General features: G+C 24.7%; 1 protein-coding gene across 5 annotated transcripts; it reads left to right on the top strand.

The window, feature by feature from the left end:
• The first annotated feature begins 62 nt into the window (after positions 1–62).
• On the top strand, positions 63–11,946 carry Fmr1 (synaptic functional regulator FMR1). 5 transcript variants are annotated; one of them, XM_086917677.1, is made up of 14 exons: positions 63–227; positions 622–674; positions 1,544–1,694; positions 1,783–1,946; positions 2,029–2,194; positions 2,340–2,410; positions 4,183–4,254; positions 6,361–6,508; positions 6,628–6,765; positions 6,991–7,134; positions 7,223–7,433; positions 9,359–9,574; positions 9,833–9,931; positions 10,082–11,946. In XM_086917677.1, the coding sequence occupies exons 1-14, from the start codon at positions 63–65 to the stop codon at positions 10,261–10,263; spliced, it is 1,980 nt and encodes a 659-aa protein (XP_086773803.1). In that variant the 3' UTR covers positions 10,264–11,946. The 5 variants fall into 5 exon arrangements, with proteins under 5 accessions (XP_086773803.1, XP_086773804.1, XP_086773805.1 ...); XM_086917678.1 differs by lacking the exon at positions 4,183–4,254; XM_086917679.1 differs by lacking the exon at positions 9,833–9,931 and having other exon boundaries at positions 99–227.
• Positions 11,947–12,961: the final 1,015 nt, after the last annotated feature.

Here is a 12,961-nt window from a genome sequence, read left to right as displayed (position 1 = left end):
CGTAAATTAGCGATGTGAAAGTGGTAACACTGCCTGAATCCATCCAATAAAGAGGCTGCATCATGGAAAAGAGTTGTACGATTGGTGAACAACGAATTTGCAGCCTCGAACTCGTGCAGCTGCCCGCTCGCCAGCATGCCTGCTGCAAAGGAGGCGAGCCGTCACACAAAAGCAAGATGGAGGATCTCACAGTCGAAGTATGCGGCGAAAACGGAGCATATTATAAGGTTCGTTCTGTGAAAAGTATACAAAAAACAGGGCGGAAGATTGAGGCCGTGGATAGACTAACTTACGGCCCATGGCGCGGTTCTAATCTCACAAAAGAGACGCCCGTACTTCGCGAAAGCGCGGCCCTCAAATGTTCGCGAGGTAACGCGGCTTCCTCCGACGCCATGTCTCGTTTGACAGGGCGTGATTTTCGTCAGCTTTTGATGTTGCGATTCGTCTCAACATTCTCCCAATTCATAAAAACGCATATCTTTAATATCAGAATTATAAAAACACTACTCTCTAACGTATCCCGAAAGTATCGCGGTATTATGTCCGAATGTCTTACGCTACTCATTATACCTGTGATTCTTGTACGAATGAATTTATATGCTTTATGTTTCATTTTTTCAGGCCTTTGTCACAGATGTCTTTGAGGACGAGGTTTTAGTAACATTTGAAAATGAGTAAGTTTTTTTTTCTACTTTTCAAAAACAGTTTAGTTGCTAATATATTTGAACATTTACCCTGATACTCTGAACTAATAACAGTGTAGTCTTTTGAGCATAAGAATTATACTATTTTTATCAGCTATAGAAGGTCTAATATTTCTAATACCTACATCAACAGTTTCAAAAATTATATAATATTTATGGATATTACTTGTTATCATTATTTGATTAATTATAACTTTTTAGGATTTTTTTATACATTTATTTCTATATATATATATATATATATATATATATATATATATATATATATATACTCATATATATATATATATGTATGTATGTTAATGGTAAAAATTATATTAAATGCTTAAAATTTTACTAAGAGTATTCAAAAATTTAATATAAATTATCATATATAAATTATTAAATTTTTATTACATATTTTATTAAGTTTTTTTATTACATATAAATATATATAATTTTAGTCTAAATTTTAAATATATAAAAATTTATATATAATATATAGAATGAAATATATTAAAAGTTGTATTTTGTTTGATTAGAAATTGAATAAGTAATGTAACATAATATATCAGTGAACAAAAAAAATGATGACAATTAATTATGTTATAAAACTATAAAAATTTTAAGGAATAAATGTTTATACATATAAAGGCAATAAATATGTTTATTATCTAACATTTTATGTATATCAATTAAATATGGTTTATTGAATAATATTTAAATATATATACATATATATATATATATCTTTTTGTTAAAGTTTATTATAATCTTGATATTATATATTTAATACATATAATTTTGTAATATTATTCAAAATATTCAAGGATAATTTATGAATATTGATTATGTTTTAGTTGGCAACCGGAATCAAAATTTCCATTTGCTCAAGTACGTCTACCTCCAACAGATGGTCAAAAACCAGAATTTTCTGAAAATATGGAGATTGAAGTATTTTCTAGGTCCAATGAGCATGAAGCATGTGGATGGTGGAAAGCAATCATTAAGGTAAATAAAAAATTATTTCCCAACATACATGAGATTTATTAGTACAATAAGTATATATATAATATTATAAATGAAATTATCATTTTAGATGAGTAAAGGAGGTTTTCAAGTAGTTGAATATTCGGGATGGGAATGTGCTTATACTGAAATTGTAGCTAGTGAACGACTGAGGGCAAAAAATCCTAATCCTCCTATTGATAAAAATACATTTCACAAGATCGAAATAGAAGTACCTGAAGATCTAAGAGAATTGTATGTATCATATCAAACTTATTTTATAAAAAGCTAAGAAATACTTATAACATATATATTTTAAATATCTTACTTAATATAGTGCCAAAATGGAAAATGCACATAAGGAATTTCAAAAAGCGATAGGGGCGGCAGTGTGCCGATATGTGCCTGAACGAGGAGTATTGCTGGCCATCTCCCGTCATGAAAATTTACATCGTCACAGTACCATGCTCCAAGAAATGCACTTTAGAAACTTATCGCAAAAGGTGAATTACAAAATAAGTTGTAAGAGATTTGATATTTTTTAAATATTTTATGATATTATAAAATTATACAAGATACATTATATATACATAAATTTAATAAAAGTATATTTGATATCAAATGCAATATTTTATATATATGTTGCAGGTATTGCTTTTAAAAAGAACAGAAGAAGCAGCACGCCAACTTGAGTCAACTAAACTTCAAACGATTGGGGGGTAAGTAAAAATGTTAGAGTTGGTGTTGCCATTAAGAAAAATCTTGTGATATTTAAAAACCTGCCCCTATCCATACACTGTCCTGGTTACCATCCTGTCTGTGGTTTGCATTTACTGGCAGAAATAATTCACAAGATTTCTAATCATTAATATGTTTGCTTCAACATCATATAATTTTCATGAATGTTATGTAGTCACATTACAAATGTTTATTATACATTTCCTTATAGTTTATACAAGCGTGATTGTGTATAAAGTATTTAATAATTTCTTCATGCAACATTTTTAAAATTCATATACATCTGTGTGTGATAGTTATTTATTCATACTTATTTTTCATACTTTTGCCAATCACAAGAGCACGATGTGCATATAGTAATAAATCTGCACACAATGTGTTTTTTCATCTGTCTTTAGTGAATGTCACTTTTTGCTGACATATTCTTTTGTTTATTTCATAATATTATAACAAATAAATTAATGCTACATTTTTCAATGTTTGCTGATTACTATTATCAGCTGTATCTAATATGATTAAATTAATTTAATTTAATTTACATGATATATTTATATATTAAATATTTCAACTAATTTTTCTATAATTACAATTTGTTTTTAATTCGTTATATATTTAAATTAACAAGAATAAATTTTCACAAGAATAGGAAAATATAATAATTTATGATAGGAAATATAATACCATTTTCAAAATTTTGTTTCAATAAATAATTTTATTTATCTTGATATTTAATCTTGGTTAAAATAAAATCATTTCTAATAATTATATTTAATATAAAATATACTATAAAATACAGATTAGATATGCATATATCTAATTTACATATATTGAATACATACATATATATGCATATATATATATATATATATATATATATATTTGTTGTATTTTACATACGCGCATGTGTGTATGTATATATATTATATATATATTACACATATTTTTTGAAGTACAAAAAATTTTGAATTCTGTCATGTTTCATCTATCATAATAAATCATCTGTTTTATCATTAATCAATAAATTGACCTAAAAATAAAATTCATTAAGTTTGAAATATTGAACATTAATAATCATATAAAAAAATCACAAATATCTTTGTAGTTTTAGATGCTTTACATGTTTTTGCAGCAGACATTATCATTACATGTTTCAGCTATTAATATATGCAATTAGGATAACTTTAAATTTTTTTAAAGTTATCATGTTATTTATCTTTGAACACTTTAATTATTCTTATTAAAATTATATTTTTAGATTGAGATACTCATTCTTCCATACATTCAGATAATGGGTTTGTATAATTTTTTTATTGAATAAATAATATTTAATAAATTTTAAGAAGTTAGTAGAAATTTGTGAAGAATTGTTTAATGCTAACACTGGACATTAATTCTTTTTTACACAGGTATGTTTATGAGCATATAATATTTAAAAAAAATACACACACACAAAATAAATATGCAGTGATATATCCTTTGTTATCATATCAAATTGTAAGTGTATTTGTAAAAAATGTTAATGTAAAAAAACAATATAATTTTTAACATTATTCATTAAATTAATCAATATTTATTGAAATTCTTGTCGAATAGTTTGTTTTATATAAATATTTCAAAAATTAAATTTATATAAAACTTTAAAGTTTTATTATTTAGTGAGGAGCAAACAGACAGAATGGCAGGGACGCAGGATAGGGCCATCTCATATATAAGTTTTCAATAAGTTACACCAAGAGTTTCTTTCTCATTTCAGCAAATTTAGATCTTCAAACTTTATATATCAGCGTGTCTCAGACTTTGAGGCAGGAGTGAAAACAAATTCAAGGTGAGATCACAGCAGCGTGGTTTAGATTTAAGTTTAGCTTATTGTATGATAAATCACACAGCTGCATTTTTTAAATGAAAAATGAAACTACACTATAAATGTGCATGCTTCGGCGTTGTGTAGATCATTCACTTAAACTCAAATGCTTCAAGTACACTGACATACAAAATTTATTATTTATTTATTTTTTTTTTTTTTTTTTTTTTTCTATTTATTATGAGTTCTGTAGTAAAATTTTGCGTGATTGATAAAATAGTAAACATAAACATGTAGCTGTGATCTGTTTTCATTTGTTTCTTTTTTCTTTTTTTTTTTTTTTCTTCTTTTTTCTCTTTTCTTCCCCCTCCCTTTTTTCTCTCTTTTTCCTTTTCTTCATCTCTCTCTTTCTTTTTTTTTTTTTTTTTTTTTTTTTTTTTTTTTTTACATTTATGTATTAAGTAGAGTTTTAAAATTATTAATTTTTTTCAATATTAGAAATTATATTCTAGCCTGCCAATGTTTGAGAAACACTGATATATTAAGTGTTTTGCACAATAAAGAATTGAATAAATGGTGGCTCTATCTAATATATTTCCAAATGTAAAAAAAATTATCTGTAAAATTTCGATAAGAATTATATATATTGCTCTATATATATAATATATATAATATATATATATTAAGCAGAGTAATATTTTATAATTAATGCAAAACTTTTATACTGGATAATTATCATTTAGATTATTATAATTTTTAATTTTATTTATATATATATATATGACTTACTTTTTTCATTTTCATTTATGAAACATTTTTACACAATTTATATTATTTTTACAATGTATACCATATCATCTTTATACAGAAATTTACTTCTTATTTACAAATATAAAAATTATAATAAGAAAATATAATATTTTCTTTTAAAATTATAATAAAAAAATATAATATTTTATTTTATTTTTAGGAAAATATTTTCCTAATTATATTAAAATTAATTTTTTTTATATCAAAAACAAATTTATATTATTTATTTTATATTATTTTATATTATTCATCTTTAATTTTATAATTATTTATTTTTGTTTAATATTACTTTTTTTTATTATTATATTATATAATTTAAAAAATTAAATGAGATTTATGTAAAATTTTTTTAAATCATTGGAAGAAGCAAATTTTTCAAATATTAAAATTAAAAAGTTCAGAAATTTAAAACAATTTGAAACAAAATTGTGAAATATTTGTAGTATATGATATTTCTTTTTTTTTTTTTTTTTTTTTTTACAAAAAGATATGAGCATGTTTTATATAATAATTTCATTATTTCAAATTGGTTTAATTTTTACTACTAAATTGCTTTATTTTTTAAAATGATCTACTTATTATTTATATTATTATATTAAAATATATATTGGTATTTTATATAAATATATATGTACATATTATGTGTCATAATTAAAATTTTTAATGTATTATATGTTTAAACTTAATCAGATTTCAAATATAATTTTATAATTAAATTTCAATTTATAAAAAATATTTAAAACTAAAATGTGAAAAAACTAAATTAAATAATCTATTATTGATTTAAAAATAATTTTGAAACCTTTGAATATCACTTTATTATTTGTAATATACATTATACATATATTATACATATATTTGATGCTCACAAAGCATTTTTTTATTAGTATTTTTATCTGCCAGGATGCAAGCCACTGACAAGAATTTAAATTTAATTAAAGCATATTATCACTGTACTGTAATATAATAATGTATAATAATGTAAAATTGCATGTTACTAATGAAAACCATAATTTTATGTTATTAAACATTAAGATTCTATTATACAGTAATATTAGCATATATTAAAAATATATTACATAACTAACTGTTATTTGTCTGCTATATTAGTATTATTTATAATATCAATAAAAAAAATTGAATAATATAATCTAGATGATATTTTAAAATTTAAAATGTTATTAAATCATTTTGAATTTGTTTAGATTTAATTAAACATAAGTTATATTCTTTTATTATAGATTCTGTAATATTTCAATAAAGAACAAAAAATTATATATATCTGAAATTATATATGTAAGATAAAATTTTGTTTTTTAGATACACAGATGAGTTTAATGTTCGAGAGGACTTGATGGGCTTAGCAATTGGTGCACATGGGGCAAATATTCAGCAGGCAAGGAAGGTTGATGGAATTACAAATATAGAATTAGAAGAAAATTCATGCACATTTAAAATATATGGAGAGGTAAAAATAGAAATATTTATTTATTTTTTTTATTATATTATATTTTATTTATAAAATAAATTTAAATTTATTTAAATAACGTTTCTATAAAGAAACATTGAATACATATTTAATTACAGACACATGAAGCAGTTAAAAAAGCTCGCTCTTTACTTGAATATAGTGAAGAATCTATACAAGTACCACGTGTTTTGGTAGGCAAAGTAATTGGAAAAAATGGTCGCATAATACAAGAAATTGTTGATAAAAGTGGTGTGGTGAGTATTATATTATATTAATTATTTTTTTAAATGTTTATAAAAATATGTTGAACATAGTTTTATTGGTTTTATCAAAAATAATTTTCATATTAATTTAAAATAAAATTAATATAATTTATAAATATATAGATATAATAATTAAAATAAATAAAAATTAATGAAAATAATTATTAATGATATAGTTAACAAAATAATTCTAAATATTATAATTATAAATTTTAGGTACGAGTTAAGATAGAAGGTGATAATGAACCTCAACCAACAATTCCAAGAGAAGAGGGTCAAGTACCCTTTGTATTTGTTGGTACTGTTGAAAGTATTGCTAATGCCAAAATGTTATTGGAATATCATTTGGCGCATTTGAAGGTATAATGGCATGAAATATATGTATAATATATTTTAAATAATATAATTTAATTATTATTGTTATAATTTTTTATTATTTGACTTAAAGGAAGTAGAACAATTACGTCAAGAAAAATTAGAAATTGACCAACAATTAAGAAATATGCATGGATCGACCACAGGACCAATGCCCAACTTTCCTCCAACAAGACGAGGAATGATTACAGGCCCAGAAGAAGGTGGTGGAGGCCGTGGAGGTCGTGGTGGTCAATCTCGCGGACGTGGTGGCAGGGGTAGGGCTCCCGCCAGACACAATGCTGGTAATACTATTACTGACTATATCAACAATGTAGAGAACACACAAAAACGTAATGGCAGAAGCGGTGGATCCAACACGAGAGACAGTAGAGAACCCAGAGATTTTAAAGACAGAGGGCGTGTTGTCACAAAGTAACATTCAATAATTTGTTGAAACAGTGCTAGGATTATTACTATACAAGGTTTATAGTAGAAACTCAGTTATTCGGATTTGGCGGGATGATTTTTTAGTTTGAATAAATAAAAATCAGGATATTATTCGATATTCCCGCTACCACCTACTAGTTCATTCATTACCCAATACAGTGCAAATATATTTTTTGTCTCATATATTATTTGTCATAATTTAATCCATTTTTTACTATATAATAAACTGCTCATTTTTAATAATCTATAGAAAAATTTGATGTATTTAGATATTTCTTAATATCTAAAAGTTAATAGATAAAATAAATTACATATATAGCTCTACATTCAAATATATAACTTATAAAAATATTTTTTTCTTTGAATTGATAAATATTTTCTAAAGAATCTTTTTTGAGCTCAGTAAATAAAACAATTTAATGTTAGAGATTCGGATAAACGAGTTTTTACTGTAATTTATTCTTGGAAATACTCATTAAATGATTTAAAAGTTTACTTTATTACATTTAATAAATTGAAAGCTTACAAATTTGTAAATTTATCAATATAAGCATAAAAAATAATGATCAAAACATATACAAAGAGAATTTTTTCTTCATGTATTAATTTATTCATGATTTTTATTATTATTAACGTTAAAATAATTCATTTATTCAAATCAGATTTGATCTTAATATCTTTTTATAGTCGTTAATGCCTTTCATTGTTTAATTATATAGATTTGAAGCTATATTTGTTATAAAACCGTTTCAGCTATTTAGTTTTTCATCGTACATCGTTATTCGTAATTCATTGTTTTTGTCATAATTACTTTATACTTCCTCAATTAATATCTATAGATATATTCACAATTCGCATTTGTAAACATGTCATCACATAGAACATGGAATTATAATAGAAAATAACTGCAACCATATGCATTTGCATGTATGTGTTTAATGGAAATGCATGTAGTAGCTAAGTAACTCACGGTGTGTGATTTATTTGATTTATTGGTTATTGAGAAATAAATAAAGTACATAATATTGTTTTGTGTGCGAATTGTCTAATCACGTATTATATATCTTAAGAGTAACTACTTTTTATGGATTAACGAATATGCCGCGTCAAATTTATGACATGTACGTATATAACGACTTTTGAATCTTTCATTTAGTTAAATAATACATTGAATGTAATTAACTTTAATTGCTTTTTAAACGTTAACAAAATTGAATGTTGTCTTAACTATATAGGTTGTTTGCAAGTTGATAAATAAGAAATTAAGAAGCAATTATGTTATTATTTTTATTAAAAATGTACTTATATACGTTTTGTAATAAAATTTACCTTGTAAAATACTCCACGTGAATCTGATTTTTAACTTATAAAATATTAGGTAGTAACAATCACAAGTATTTTACAAATGTTCTTAATTACATTAATGTAATTCAATAAAACTATATTCTGTGATTTAATACTACATTAATATATTAGTTTTCATTTAAATTTGTATAAATTTATGGAAATATAAATATTAACGGTAGAAGAAGAAATTAAAAAATTAGTGAGCTTGATTCCAAAGATGCCTCTTCACTCCCAATTAATACCCTTAGTTATTATAATGGAAAACATCATTGATAATGTGTTAAATGCTACATTGATCATCATCGACTACAAGTAAGGATACTAATCTTTCATCATTTCATTTGTTTTACAAAATCATTAAAATGTTTGTGTTCATCGTGTTACATTCAAATTTTAACTTGTTTTTTTGTTATAAATCTGATTTAATTTACAGGATTACGCCGAGACACCTTAGATGGTAGTGAAGATCGAGTAAGGGATCTACCGCCAAGAGGTGGCCATCAAGGAGGTGCAGGCAATTCAGGGTATATGGGTGGTAGACAAGGTCGTCCTCCAACTCAACGTAGAGATCGTAGAGATGAACGTCGTCGAACAACAGATGATGAAGATACTGTTCTCGATAGTCAAGACGTTTCAAGTATTGATAGAGGTAACAATATTTTCCCAATATTTTAGTAGAACAGCCGTTTCGTCCTAAAGATTAGTAAAATCCTTTGAGAATGGCATGGATTGTGAAACAAACACTTGTGACCATCTAACACTAACAATATCGATGATGATTACTAATGCACGCTACTAACGTATGTGAAATGTAGCTTTTTATATAATCAGTCACAAAAATATTTAATTTTCAGTAGTACTTTTATATTTTATAAAAAGATGGTCACAATGGTTTGCATATGCATAGAATCTGTATCAAGTGTGGAAGGAGGACCTAAAGGCATAAGACGAAGACGACTTCGACGTTCTCGACAACGTAGTTCTACACCAACAAATAATCAAAAAGGTAATTACGCGAAATTTAAAAAGGATTTATTTCTTTAGGACGATCGGTATTAATATAACATAAGCGTAAGTGCAATATTAAATATGTTTCAGAATGCGTATTAATGTTAATATACAGTAACACTCAGAGTTAATCTATATATTTGTTTAGGCAGCAATGCCGGTCCAGGAGACCAATCAACTGTAACTAGTAAAGAAGGAACACCAGCCAATGACGTTTCTACTACTAACAACAGTTCCCAAGGGCCTAAAGGCCAAAGAGAATTACGGTCTCGTCGTATGCAACAGAGCAATAAGCCTAAGGAAGCTCTGGTTAACGGTACCAGTGGCTAAACAATCATTATGGTCGACAACTGCTACTTACATATAACATTACACCTGATGAGAGCTATTAACACCCAGCACATAACATGACGCATACCTACGCAAAGACTACACGATTATGGATCGCGACATGATTAGTCTACGCTCGTTGTTAAGACTGTTTGCTACCGATAAGAATACGACTGTTGTTTAAGAAATCGTCATTCTCCTTAAACACATTTAAGGACACATATTAATATCCATGCATGGTTTAGTTTAATGATAGTGATTATGCTATCATGTTTGATATATGGATACATTCATTGGGAGATAGTAGAAGCATCTAAAAAGAATCCCCTGATTGTGAAACTGTGCCTCATTTTTATACCAAGCTCCCAACTTGTGTGACAGTAATTTGGATGTACTGTGAAGTACTTCTTAATCACTTGAAAAAAGATCTAATAATAGGCTGGATATTTGTGGCTCGTATGTCAATTATCAATTTGAATAATTTTCGCCTAGATGTGTCGCTATTATTATGAAAAAATAACACAATACGTACAAAAACGCAGGATTTAATCAATTTTATTCATTTTCTTTTTGTTTTTTATCTTTTACATCATTGCAATAATTGTAATAAAGATTTTTGACATATGAACAAAAGTACGTGTTTTGTGTTATTTTATATTCATATATAAAAACAAAAAAAACAATAATTGAACATACTGGGTATAAAGCATTTTGCGACAAAACTAGGACGAAACATGATATGATGAAAGAAAAAATGGATTCCCATTGTTAATTATAACAATGGTAGGTGGCAGCTGCATGAAGTCTTGGTTAAAAGGTGTTCCCAATGATGTTCCTTCTATTTACTACAAGATTGATTTTTTTTTTTTTTTTTTGTTACGATTATTACTAGAGTTATTTAACAACACTAGATTTTCAATTTTATGTTTCAATACTGAGTGTTGATTAATAATACCATGATGCTAAAATGACTTATTTGATTGTAAAAAAAACAAATGGGTGTACAAGAAGTCGGTTTTTATTTCCGAGTTCACTTTTCATGTAATTTAGTTTTTTTTATTACAGTCTAAGCATACTATATCAAATATTAGGATTTGATATGACGTTCGTTTCTGCATTGTTTCGCATGATTTAAAAAGAAAGTAAACGTATACTTAGTAATACCAATGTATGATGTGCCAGAGAAGGAATGATACATGTTTTATGATATCTAGCTGAAGTGCAGACTTAGCGCATACCTTTATTACTATAATACTACTTAGTCGAAATGTGAATGTCTGAAAAAATAAACTAGCTTTACTATACTAAGCTATAAAATAGATATGGCTAACTGTTTTAAATTGATTATCAGTGAAATATGAAACATTATCTGTCAATTTAAAACAGCTGCCTTTTCTTCCGGATATGACAACAATTAATCGGACATGTCTTAAGGATTTTGCAAAAACGCATGGCGGTTAATGCAACACATTGACATCTAACAAAACAGCTGCCATTTTATCTGAATATTCTCATGGCAGCAAAAAAAACTGAGACATCCCCCAACTTGCTTGTTTCAGATACATTTGTATTGATTGCAATTTGTGCATAATTTAAGAATAAAACATTTCTGTACATAGAGCGGTCATTAGTATGATGAACCACAATTTTTTCGAAACATTGATAATCGTTTTTTAATCTTAACAGTCGTTTTAAACTACAATCTTTATCCCTATCCCTAATTTCCGTAACATATTTTCTATTAAAAATAATTACTATTACGCTTAATTTTCTCATGGAACTTAGTCTGAAAATATTAATAATATTTAATTATTATAATTTAATTTATAATTACAAAAATATTAATATAAAAATGCAAACATGAACAAAATAATTTTTTCATTCTAATTTAAAGTAATCAACAAAAATCATTTAATTTATAAAATTAAAATTTTTTAAATTTATTAAAAATATATTAAATTATAATTTAATTAAAAGAAAGTTCTGAATAAGAGAATTCGATTCACTTAATAAATATGAACTTTTACGTATGTCTATTGTTAAATAAATCATTAATCGTTAACATATTTACTATGATACTATGTTTGCTTTTGTGGAAAAAATAAAAATATTTTTTTATTATAAAATTACATTTAATATATTTATATTTTATTTAAAATTTATTTTCTAAATAAAATAGTTAAAAATTGTTTTTTAATTACAATGTATATTACAATTTTTAAAAATTAATAAAAATTACAAATAAATAAAACAATATTTGCAAATAAATACATTTTTAAATTTTTTAAATTCAAAAATATAAAGTTTATAAAAAACATAAAAATATTACAAAATATTTAAAACTATTATGAATTATTTTATTCATGGAATATAATTTTTAATTATATTTAAAATATAATATCAACAATAATAGACAAACAAATAATAATACAAATATAAAAATAAAATTAATGAATTATTTATAAAACTATTTCATATAAATCTGATATAAATATTGGGTTATTGATTTAAAAAATCAAATTACATAATAATATTTTATTCTTTATTTCTAAATGAAATTTAATTATTATATATTATATAATAATTAAAATTTATAAAATTTATTAAAATAATACATTTATTAAAATAATAAAAATTATTTCGTTAATATAAATATATACGTTCAACTAAATATTAAATTAAAAATTGTAAAAATTTT

This window comes from Apis florea, unplaced genomic scaffold (genome assembly GCF_048593485.1).
Source record: "Apis florea isolate Af1SG1 unplaced genomic scaffold, ASM4859348v1 contig_2272_pilon, whole genome shotgun sequence".
NCBI classification, from domain to species: domain Eukaryota; kingdom Metazoa; phylum Arthropoda; class Insecta; order Hymenoptera; family Apidae; genus Apis; species Apis florea.
This window is presented reverse-complemented; position numbering and strand designations above follow the sequence as displayed.

Bases quoted from the DNA above. Each gene is read 5' to 3' on its own strand.
- Fmr1 (XM_086917677.1), top strand. From the start codon at position 63: ATGGAAAAGAGTTGTACGATTGGTGAACAACGAATTTGCAGCCTCGAA. The intron at 675-1,543 runs GTAAGTTTTTTT...ATTATGTTTTAG, and splicing joins TTAGTAACATTTGAAAATGA to TTGGCAACCGGAATCAAAAT. The intron at 9,575-9,832 runs GTAACAATATTT...GCATATGCATAG, and splicing joins CGTTTCAAGTATTGATAGAG to AATCTGTATCAAGTGTGGAA.